Raw genomic sequence first — 12,033 nt, forward strand, 5'->3', positions numbered from 1 at the left:
GCTTCCGGAGTGGACTTCCGGGTGTTTTACCTCCCTCCCTACCACCGTTTTCCTGCCGTAGCGGAGTCCTCTTCGGTTACATTGGAGTGCTTGTCTTTGTTGCTCGCTTTTGTGATTCAGGGCTTCTGCTTCCTTTTCCCTCCACTCGCCAACTCGTAGCAGCGTTAAATTGGGTATTCCCCTTTCCTTCTGAGCAGTTTCGTACCCAGGGTGGGCCGGATAGGGAGGGCAAGTGAAGAGTGTGCTGTTTCTGAGGCAACTCTTCCAGAACTCCTGGTCTGAGGGCCTATGACATTAAAATCTGTGCAGAACCTTTTTCTTTTTTAGAGGTCTTGGGGGAAAAAGTAGGATGGAGTATCATTAAACTATGCTAATTATGCGCGCTCTTCTCCATTCAGGTCGCTTTTCCTTGTATGTTATTTCTCATGACACATATCGGTCCTTGGCTCTGTAAGCAAACTACCAATTACAGTGACTTAGTTGCTGAGGGTTGGACTATTAGTGTATTTGTTAAGGATTGATCTGTTTTCTTTGGAACTCTGTATTTTGGGCTTAAAGACTATCCAACCTATGTGGTAGGAACATTGGCTGAACTTAAACATAGCCAGCCCATAAACAACCCTTGTTTCCTGGATTATTGATTCCTTGAGTTGTGACTAGAAGCTTGGCTTCTCAGCAGGTGGTGCAGTTTGCTGGGCAGTGGTCTCTGGAAATTGGATTCCTCCCCTCAGCAATGTATTGGTTTGAAGAACCATGTTGGTTTTGGTTAGGTTATATTTTAACTGTTTCCATAGGCAACAGGATCTAATTGTTGGGTGTATATTTCATGTACTTCTGAAAGTACTAGGGGCTTCCCCGCCCCCCAAGGATAAATAAGTGTATTAATATCCTTAATTCTCAATTTTCATGCCGCACAGACAGGATGAAACACTTTGCACGTGGTTAAACACAGAAGGTTGCACTTTATTCCTTTTAGGTTAAAGTAATAAACAGACGTCTACTCTTTGTTTCAAAACCATGGACAGGCTGTATATAAAGGGTTCAGAATCTTTTAATCTTTTTTTTTTTTTGGAGAGCTGAATAGATTACAAATTACTGTTTAGTGTGTGCCAGGAATGAAATACATAATGGAAAATGCACTGATCGACTTAAAACAGGTTATGAGGAAAGGAGGTTTAATGGAAATAGTGTTGCTTTTGCTTAGGATGTATTGTGAATGGATGCCCAATTATGTCCTTTTAGGCCTACATAATGATCCATATAATAGAGAGAAGGTTTTTCTTTCTTTAAAAAAAAAAGACTTTATTTATTTTTTAGAGATTGGGGAAGGTAGGGGGAAAGAGAAGGAGAGAAACATCAATTGGTTGCCTCTCACATGTCCCCAGCTGGAGACCTGGCCTGCCAACCAGGCATGTGCCCTGAGTGGGAGTCGAACTGGCGACCTTTCAGTTCTCAGGCCGATGCTAATTCTACTGAGTGACACCAGCCAGGGTGGGTTTTTCTCTCTGATCAAAAGGTGAAGTGATTACTTATTTTTTTAGGATTTCACTGGAATATTATTTGGGAACGTATCATGGAAGTTCTGCGCCCACAGCTTATAAGAATTGGGGGACGGATTTATAGGAAAAATCCCATTCAAGAACAGACTTACCAACATGAAGAAGAGGATGAGGACTTCTATCAAGGTAATCCTAGTTGCTCTTTGGTCTGATTAGAAGTAAAAGTTTTCTCTACTGTATTAGCAGTCCTTTGTTTTGTTTCAGTGTGTTTCTTTGTGCGTAGGGAAATTTGAAAGGATTGTTTTCATAGATTTGTGTTGGTATCAAGGGGACAGATGTGTTTGAGTTTGTTGAAGTGGTTTCAGTTGCAGTTCATAAGTCGCGTTACGTTTCACTTTGTACAAAGGCCTAAATGTAATAAGGAGTTATTTTAGTTAACCATTAATTTGACCATTAATATTCTGTGGCAAAAGTAACTTCCTTTATCTGTAAAGTTGTGAAGTAATATATATAAATTATTGAAATAAATGAACATAAGTATTTTATCCAGTGCCCAATAATATTAGCTATTCTTATTGTTATTTTTCTCTTCTTTGTAGTCATATACAGGCAGTTCCAAATTCACAACTTTATTATTATGTAGTGATAATTTTAAGAAATAAACTAAACAGGCCCTGGTTGGTGTGGCTCAGTGGACTGAGTGCCAGCCTTCGGATCAAAGGGTTGCTGGTTCCATTCCCAGTCAGGGCATATGCCTGGGTTGAGGGCCAGGTCCCCATCAGGGGGTGCATGACAGGCAACCACACATTGATGTTTTTCTTCCTCTCTTTCTCCTTTCCTTTCCCTCTCTCTGAAAATAAATAAATCTTCAAAATCACAACAATAACAACTAAACAGTCAAGATGGATTATAAATATTTTCAAGCTAATTAATTTGGGCTTTGGCTTAATACATAAATTGTCAGGGCCTTTCATGTTCTTTGCTTTCTTTTCCTTTTGCTTTATAAGCTTTTTCATTGGGCCGTAAGCCTTGTAGTTTAGTCATCTCCCTCATGTTCCCCATTGTTTCCCTATACCCTGGGGGCCTTTGCTCTCCTTTATTTCACTTTGTCTCTGCTATTATTAAGTTCTCCCAGTATTACTCATACTTTAGTCACTGGAGGAATTTTGTGTCTTAAAAACAGCAGAGTTGTACATTTTAAAAGGATAAATTTTATGTTATGTGAATTATATCTCCGTAAAAAAACAGTGAAACTTTTAAAATTATGTCTTAGCTTTCTGGGAGAAAACAGTTGGGAGAAACAGTGGTATGTACCAACTACTTTTCCAAGGTTCCAGGACAGGAAGATTTGAAATAGTCATGTGTTTTTTATTCTTTATTTTCCTTCTAAGAGCACGTCACAAGAAATGTTAGATCAGTGCTTTGCAATGTAAAATGTCTGGCTTTTCTTTGTATAAGTGTATTATTTTTTTTAAACCTTGAGAGTGGTGGACAGCTGAGGAGAAGGCTGTTGTTCACAGAGCAGCAGCTCTGAACATGTTGTGGTTTCTGTGCAGGCTTCGTGGAGTGTGCAGAAGAGCCCTGTGATGGCTACGAGGTGGTGCAGACTGAACAAGGTTTCCAGTGTACGGTGAAGGCCCCCAGCCTGCTCTACAAGTGAGTGAAGCCCTGGGCAGCTTCGTGAGGAGGCATTTCCAGGAAACTCAGCAGGAAGCTGACTCTCCTCTCTTCCACACTTAACTGAAATACTTGATTACTGATGAGAAAGTAGTTGTGTTTTATATCCTAGAATTTATTTTTAACCATTTTTAAAAGATTTTATTTATTTATTTTTAGAGAGAGGGGAAGGGAAGGAGAAGAGAGGGAGAGAAACATGATGTGTGGTTGCCTCTCATACACCTCTTATTGGGGACCTGGCCTGCAACCCAGGCATGTGTCCTGACTGGGAATCGAACTGGCAACCCTTTCGTTTGCAGGCTAGTGCTCAGTCCACTGAGTGACACCAGCCAGGGCTCATTTTTTAATTTTTTAATTATAGTTTACATATAATATTATGTTAGTTTTAGGTATATATACCAGTGATTCGATATTATACAACTTACTAAGTGACCATCCTCATAAACCTTGTACCCACATGACACAATACATAGTTATTAGAACATAATTGACTATATTCCCCATGCTGTACTTTATATCCATCTCCATGACTATTCTGTAAGTACCAATTTGTACTTCTTAATCCCTTCACATTTTTCACCCATCTCCCCAATCCCCCTCCCATTGGTAACCATCAAAATGTTCTCTGCATCTGTGAGTGTGTTTCTGCTTTGTTTATTTTGTTTTTTAGATTCATTTCTTGATAGGTATATATTTATTATTCATATTTTTTTCTATTGATGGTGATGATTTATTTTTTTAATTCAAACATTATTTTTACTTGTTTTCCATTACCACTTAGTCCCCTTAGGCCCTCCTTCTCCCCCATAATCACCACACTGTTGTCCATGTGCATGAGTCCTTTTTCCTTTTTGCTTAATCCCCCCACCCTCTAACCTCCCTAGCCTTAGCTGTCATCCTGCTCTCTATGGATGAGTCTGTCTTTACTTTGCTTATTAGTTCAGTTTGTTCATTGGATTCCACATATGTGTGGAGTCATATGGTATTTGTTTTTCTGTGACTGGCTTATATCACTTAGCATAATGTTCTCCAGGTCCATCCATACTGTTGCAACGGGTAAAACTTTCTTCTTTTTTATAGCCAAATAGTATTCCATTGTGTTAATGTCCCATAGTTGTTTTATCTACTCATCTACTGATGGACACTTGGACTGCTTCCATATCTTGGCTATTGTAAATAATGCTGCACTGAACATAGGGGTGCTTGTATTCTTTTGAATTAGTGTTCTGAGTTCTTTTGGATATATTCCCAGAAGTGGGATCACTGGGTCAAAAGGTAGATACATTTTTAATTTATTGAGGTATCTCCATACTGCTTTCCATAGTGGAAAAGCAGTTTGCATTCCCACCATCAGTGCAAAAGGGTTCCCTTTTCTCCACAGCACTTGCTGTTTGTTGATTTATTGATGATGTCATTCTGACTGGTATGAGGTGATATCTCATTGTGGTTTTAATTTGCATTTCTCTGATGATGAGTGATGTTCAGCATCTTTTCATATGTCTGTGGGCCATTTGTATATACTCTTTGGGAAAATGTCTATTCAGGTCCTTTGCCCATTTTTTAAAATATATTTTATTGATTATGCTATTACAGTTGTCTCATTTTCCCTCCTTCACTCCCCTCTACCCTGCACACTCTCTCCCACCCACATTCTTCTCCTTTACTTCATGTCCATGGTTCTTTGGCTTCTACTTTTCCCATATTATTCTTACCCTCCCCCTGTCTATTTTCTACCTACCATCTAAGCTACTTATTCTCTACCTTTTCCCCCTCTCCCCTTCTCCCACTCCCCTGTTGCTAACCCTCCATGTGATCTCTGTTTCTGTGGTTCTGTTCCTGTTCTAGTTGTTTGCTTTTGTTTTTGTTTTAGGTATGGTTGCTAATAATTGTGAGTTTGCTGTCATTTTACTGTACATATTTGTTATCTTTTTCTTAGATAAGTTCCTTTAACGTTTCATATAATAAGGGCTTGGTGATGATAAACTCCTTTAACTTGACCTTATCTGAGAAGCACTTGATCTGCCCTTCCATGCTAAATGAAAGCTTTGCTGGATAGAGCAATCTTGGATGTAGGTCCTTGCCTTTCATGACTTGGAATACTTCCTTCCAGCCCCTTGTAGCCTGTAAGGTCTCTTTTGAGAAATCAGCTGACAGTCTGATGGGAACTCCTTTGTAGGAAACTGCCTCCTTATCTCTTGCTGCTTCTAGGATTTTCTCTTGGCTTAATTTTAATCTTGGCTAATGTAATTATGATGTGTCTTGGTGTGTTCCTCCTTGGGTCCAACTTCTTTGGGACTCTCTGAGCTTCCTGGACTGCCTGGAAGTCTATTTCCTTTGCCAGATTGGGGAAGTTCTCCTTTATTATTTGTCCAGCTAACTTTTCCACTTGTTGCTCTTCCTCTTCCTTCTGGTACCCCTATAATTCAGACATTGGAACGTTTGCAGATGTCCTGGAGGTTCCTAAGCCTCTCCTCATTTTTCTGAATTCTTATTTCTTCATTCTTTTGTGATTGGATGTTTCTTTCTTCTTTCTGGTCTGCACCGTTGATTTGAACCCCAGTTTCTTTCGCATCACTATTGATTCCCTGTACATTTTCCTTTATTTCACTTATCATTGTCTTCATTTTTTCATCTAATTTGTGACCAAATTCAACCAGTTCTGTGAGCATCCTGATTACTGATTGTTTTGAACTGTGCATCTGAATGGTTGGCTACCTCTTTGTCACTTAGTTGTATTTTTTCTGGAACTTTGATCTGTTCTTTCGTTTGGACCATTTTTTTTGTCTTGACACTCCTGTTATGTGGTGAGGGGTGGAGACTTAGTTGGTCACCAGGGTGGGGCAACCCACATTGCTGCTTTATGGGCTGTATGAGGGGGAGGGGTCCAAGAGGGAACAATGGTGCCTGCTCAGCTCTCAGCCAGATTTCAGTCACTTCCCCCATACCCACAAGCAAATTGGGCCCTTCTGGTGCTGACTCCTGTGTGTGTGGGTTTGCATTTGTTCTAGGACCGTGTGCCTTTGCCCATTTTTTAATGGGTTGTGTTTTTGGTGTTGGGTTTTGAATGTTCTTTATAAATTGGGGATATTAACCCCTTTTCAGATGAATTGGTGAATATGTTCTTCAATTCGGTGGGTTGTCTTTTTGTTTTGTTGGTGATTTCCTTTGCTGTGCAAAAACTTTTTAGTTTGTTGTAGTCCCATTTGTTTATTTTTTCTTTTGTTTCCCTTGCCTAGGGAGATATATCCGATAAAATATTGCTATGAGCAATGTCTGAGACTTTTCCGCCCATCTTCTTCAATTATTTTGTCTTTTAGAATCAATTGTTGATAGATATATATTTATTGCCATTTTATTATTCATATTTTTAATCTTTTTTTCTTAGAAATGACCCTTTGACATTTCATGTAATACTGGTTGGTGGTGATGAACTCCTTTTACTTTTTTTTGTCTAGGAAGCTCTTTTATGTCTTTTGATTCAAATGATAGGTTTGCTGGGTAGAGTAATCTTGGTTGTAGGTCCTTGCTCTTCATTACTTTGAATATTTCTTGGTAATCTTTTTTGGCCTGCAGAGTTTCTGTTGAGAAATCAGTGGACAGTTCTTCTTTTTAAACTTTTATTTGTTTTCAGAGAGAAGAGAAGGGAGGGAGAAAGAGGGAGAGAAACATCAGTTGCTCTTGCATGCTCCCATCTGGGGATCTGGCCTGGAATCCAGCCATGTGCCCTGAAAGCGAATCAAATTGGTGACCTTTCAGCTCGTAGGTTTGTGTTCAACTCACTGAGTCACACCAGCCATGGCTCAGTGGATATTATGGGAGTTCCCTTGCAGGTTAATAACTGCTTTTCTCTTGCTGCTGCTAAAATTCTCTTTGTCTTTAACATTCTGCATTTTAAATATGATATGCCTTGCTGAGGGTGTCTTTGGGTTCATCTTGTTTGGTACCCTGTGCTTTCTAGACTTATATGTCTGTTTTCTCCACCAAGTTACAGAAGTTTTCTGTCATTACTTTTTCAAATAGGTTTTCAATTTCTTACCCTTTCACTTCTCTGGCACCCCCATGACATAGATGTTGCTTTTCTTGAAGTTGTTCTAGACGTTCCTTATACTATCCTTATTTTTTTGGACTCCTTTTTCTTTTCATTTAAAGGTTTCATTTATTTATTTTTAGGGAGGGGGAAGGGAGGGAGAAAGAGAAGAGAAACATCAATGTGGGGTTGCCTCTCGCATGCCCCCTACTGAGGACCTGGCACACCTGCAACCCAGGCATGTGCCCTGACTGGGAATCATATCGGTGACCCTTTGGTTCTCAGACAGTGCTCAATCCACTGAGCTACACCAGCTGGGGTGTGGATTCCTTTTTTTTTTTTTTTCCAGCTGTTCTGATTGGGTGTTTTTTTTGCTTCCTTGTGTTCCAAATCACCGATTTGATTCTTGGCTTCCTCTACTCTACTGTTGATTCCCTGTAAGTTATTCTTCATTTCAGTTAGTTTATCCTTTATTTCCAACTGGATTGTTTTGGTTTTTTATGGTTTCCATGTCCTTTTTTTATGCTGTTGAAGTTCTCTCTGAGTTCCTTCAACATCCTTATATCCAGTGTTTTGAACTCTATACCTAGTAAATCGGTTGTCTCCATTTTGTTTATTTTTTTTTTCTGGAGTTTTGTTCTGTTTTTTTTTTCATTTGGGACATATTTCTTTGTTCCCTCATTTTGGCTGCCACCCTGTGTTTGTTTCTATGAGCTGCTCAGTCTTCTGGTCTTGGTAGAATGTGGTAGGTGTTCTGTAGGGTCCAGTGGTACAGCTTCCCTGATCACCCAAGCTGGGCAGTCCAGGTTCCCTGCCTTGCCCACGGCAGTGTGAGCTGTCTATACCAGCTCCCCATTGAAGGTGAGCCTTGATGGGAGGGATTTACTCCCAGGCTGATGGGCTTTCGACCAGGTGGGTTGGCTTTGGGGCTCCGCAGGAGGTGCAGGCCAAGGTCAGTCACTGCCTATGCTCTGCCTGGGACCTCCTGGCATGAGCTGTTACAAAGCTATCTGCAGATGGCTGCTGCTTGTGTTGGGATTGGAGGTGCCCAGGCGAGGCCAAGCTGTGAACCAAGGCTGGCTGCTGCTAGTTTTTGGGCTGGGGCCACTTAGCAAGAGGTACTGGGCAGGCTGAAGCCAGATGAAGCCAGATGCTGTTTTTTTTTTTTTGTTTTGTTTTTTGTTTTTTGATTTTATTTATTTATTTTTAGAGAGGGGGAAGGGAAGGACAAAGAAAGGGATAGAAACATTGATGTGTAAGAGATAACATCAGTCAGCTGCCTCTTGCATACCCCCAACTGGGGACATGGCTTGCAACCCAGGCATATGCCCTAACTGGGCATCAAACTGGTGACCTTTTGGTTCGCAGGCCAACACTCAATCTACTGAGCCACACCAGTCAAGGAGTAGATGCTGCCTGTGTTATAGGTTTTAGGAAAGTGAAGCATGAGCCAGACAGGCCATTTATATAGAAAATCCACTGGAAACAGCTTGGGTAAGCTCAAAAGTTGGATGGGGCAGGGTCTCAGGGAATCACTAGGTGGGACAAATAGTGTTAGGCCAGGTTGATGGAGACTGATATATGGCACCCACCTGCCAGGTCTGTGTGGGGGGATGAGGGGGCATGTGTCAGCAAAGGAAAAACAGCTTCTGCTGGCACTTTTGTCTGGAAGAACGCTGCCCTTCCAGTTCTTGGCCTGGATGCTAGATAGTTCAGTTCCACTCAGTATGTTCCTGGTGTCTTTTGAGCTGTTACCCCCAGAGCTGGTGCTCAGAGTGAGTGAGTGTAAGTAAGTTCATGTGTGGGCCCTTTAGGAGGCACTGCCTGGGACTCCAGCGGGTCCTTTTTACTCAGTAACATTCTGTGCTGGTTTTTACAACCAGAAGTTATGGGGACTTCTCTTCCTGGCACTGGAGCCCTGGGCTGGGGAGCCTGGTGTGGGGTTGGGACCCCTCACTCCTCAGGGAGTACCTCTGTAACCGAGGTATTCCTCCCGATTTTTATCTGTCACACATGGCTGTGGGATCAGCCTGTTCTGCATCTCTGCCCCTTCTACCAGTTTCGATGTAGGACTTCCATTCAGCTAGATTTCAGGCAGTTCTGAATGACGGTGGTTCTGTAGTGTAGTTGTAATTTTGATGTGGTTATGGGAGGATGGGAGTACTACATTGACCTATGCCACCATCTTGATTGGCTAGGTGTGCCCTAGAATTTCTAAGGACTGATTACATTTCAGTTTCATCATTCCACACATATCACCAAGTCCCATTAATTCAGCTTCTTAAGTGTCTTTTGAATCCACCACTTATCTCTTTCTTGACACCCTGCTGCCTCTTTTCTGGATTACTTCAAATGGCCTACTTACTGATTGATTCTACACATTGATTCTTGCTCTTTCCAATTAGTGCTTCACATTGAGGGTGAAATGGTCTTCTGAAATGGCAAATCTGATTATTTTACTACCTCTGCTTAAAATCCATCAATATCCTTCCATTGAAGATGGGATTATGTTCCATTAGAATAATGGCCAAAACCTTGAACATGACTAATTAGAAGGCCCTGCGTTTTTTAGTCTCAATTCATACTACTTTTCCGGGCTTTGCATTTAAGCCCAATTGGTTTTCTTTCTTTCTTTTTGTTTTTTTTTTAAGTTTATTTTATTTATTTCTTTTTAGAGAGAGGGGAAGCGAGGGCCAGGGTAGGGCAATCCAATTCATTGCTTTTTTTGCTCTTATGTGGGGGAGAGGTCAAAGAGGGGATATTGTAGCTGCCTGGCTGCTAGAAACTTACTCAATACTCAGTTTGTTTCCAGACGGTTCACCCACTTCCTGCATGTGACTGGTGTCCCTCTAGCTGTTGCCCTGGTGGCGGTTCTTTTTATTTTTATTTTTTAATTAAAAGATTTTATTTATTTATTTATTTAAAAATATTTTATTTATTTATTTTTAGAGAGGGAAGGGAGGAAAATAGAGAGAGAAACATCAATGTGTGGTTGCTGGGGGTCATGGCCTGCAACCTAGACATGTACCCTGACTGGGAATCGAACCTATGACACTTTGGTTCGCAGCCCGCGCTCAATCCACTGAGCTACGCCAGCCAGGGCTATTTTTTTATTTTTAGAGAGAGGGGAAGGAGAAAGGGAGAAATATCAATGTGTGGTTGCCTCTCGTCCGCCCCGCACTGGGTCCTGGCCCGTAACCTAAGCATGTGCTCTGACTGGGAATCGAACCCACAACCCTCTGGTTTGCAGCCCACGCTCAATCCACTGAGCTATACCAGCCAGGGCCTGGTGGTGGTTCTTAAAGTGGGTTTGTTTGCATATGTTCTAGGGCCCTTTAAATGGACTCTCCTGATAGACCATGTGGGCCCTTTAAATGAACTTTCTTGGTAGACTGGCAGTTTTTTCTGTTGCCCCAGCTTCCATCCCCCACTGGTTTTTACAGCAAGAAGTTAGGAGGCTTTATTTCCTGGCTCTGGAACCCTGGGTTGTGCGGTTTGGCTTGGTGCTAGCATTGCTTGCTCCTCTGGTATCCTTCCCAATTTCTATCTACCACTTGTGAAAGTATGACCACCTGTTCGGTGGCTGGTGCTGCCACTGCTTTGCCACTGCTATCACACGGCATCCTCTCCTCCTCAGCTCCCTGTCTCCGCCCCTACTACTCATCTGGATGAATATGGCTTCTTTATATACTATGTTGTCAGACTTCCATACAATTAGATTTTCTGGCAGTTCTGGGTGTTTTTTGTTTTGAGGTTAGTTCTGATATTTCTTATGGTTGTGCAAGGAGACAAAGCATGCCTACATATGCCTCCATCTTGGCTAGAAGTCTGTCATCTTTATTTTTCAAATCATTGACTTGATTTTAGACTTCATTCACTCTACTGTTGTTTCCCTGTAAATTGTTCTTTATTTTAATTCATGAATCCTTCATTTCTGATAGATCTTTTTTTATGCTGTGGAGGTCCTCACTAAGTTCCTTGCTCATCCTTGTAACTAGTGTTTTGAACTCTGCATCTGATAGATTGCTTGTCTCCATTTTGTTTAGCTCTCTTTCTGGAGTTTTGACCTGTTCTTTCATTCGGGCCATGTTTCTTTGTCTCCTCGTTTCAGCAGCCTCCCTTTGTTTGTATGTATTAGGTAGAGCTGCTTTGACTCCATGTCTTGGTAGTGTGGCCTAATGTAGTAGGCATCTTCTAGGGTCCAGTGACACAGCCTCTCCTATCACCCCAGCTGGGTACTTGAGGTACACCCTTTGTGTGGGCTGAGTGCACCCTCCTCTTGTAGTTGAGACTCGGTTGCTGTTGGCAGATCAATGGGAGGGATTTACTCAGGCCAGTCAGCTGCAAGGATTGGCTTTGACCACTTACCATCAACCTCTGCCCTTCATGGAGGATCAGCTGTGCAAGGGCAGGGTGCTGGTGCTCCAGCATGGTCTGTGGTTGTCCACTGGGTACACAGGCTCTGGGGGTTCCCGAGTGGTGCAGGCCAGTGTCAGCCCCCACCTGTCTTTTGCCGAGGGCCACCCTGCCTGAGGTATAAAGCAATCTGAGATGGCTGATGCTTGTGTTGGGCTTGGAGATTCCCAGGTGAAGCCTAGCTGTGAATCTAAGCTGGCTGCTGCTATTGCTGGGCCTCTACTCACTGAAGCCAGCTGTTGCTTGCTTGTTAGGATTTAGGAAGTTATGAAGCATGAGCCAAGACCAGCCATACATATGGAAAAGCAACTTGAGTGGGCCTGTAAGTTGGGTGGGACAAAGTCTCTGAGATCTCCAAGGAGGGTCAAACAATGTTAGACAGGTTGATGGAGTCTTAGATAAGGGCACCAACTT

General features: G+C 42.0%; 1 protein-coding gene across 6 annotated transcripts in view; it reads left to right on the forward strand.

Moving 5' to 3' along the window:
- ASCC1 (activating signal cointegrator 1 complex subunit 1) overlaps positions 1 to 12,033 on the forward strand; it is a 128,704-nt gene that overhangs the window by 287 nt on the left and 116,384 nt on the right. For 5 of the 6 annotated variants that reach the window (XR_006786039.1, XR_006786040.1, XM_045842018.1 and 2 more), the window contains exons 1-3: positions 28 to 173; positions 1,542 to 1,685; positions 3,056 to 3,155. Coding sequence is in view for 4 of the 6 variants with exons in the window: in XM_045842018.1 (XP_045697974.1) it covers positions 1,574 to 1,685; positions 3,056 to 3,155 (212 nt within the window). In the remaining 2 variants the exon portion in view is untranslated. Of the gene's footprint in view, positions 1 to 27; positions 174 to 1,541; positions 1,686 to 3,055; positions 3,156 to 12,033 lie in introns of those variants that run through there. The other variant, XM_045842017.1, reaches the window with a different exon arrangement.

The sequence above is a fragment of the Phyllostomus hastatus genome, unplaced genomic scaffold (genome assembly GCF_019186645.2).
Source record: "Phyllostomus hastatus isolate PE091 unplaced genomic scaffold, TTU_PhHast_1.1 phas_contig_38, whole genome shotgun sequence".
In the NCBI taxonomy this organism is placed as follows: Eukaryota; Metazoa; Chordata; class Mammalia; order Chiroptera; family Phyllostomidae; genus Phyllostomus; species Phyllostomus hastatus.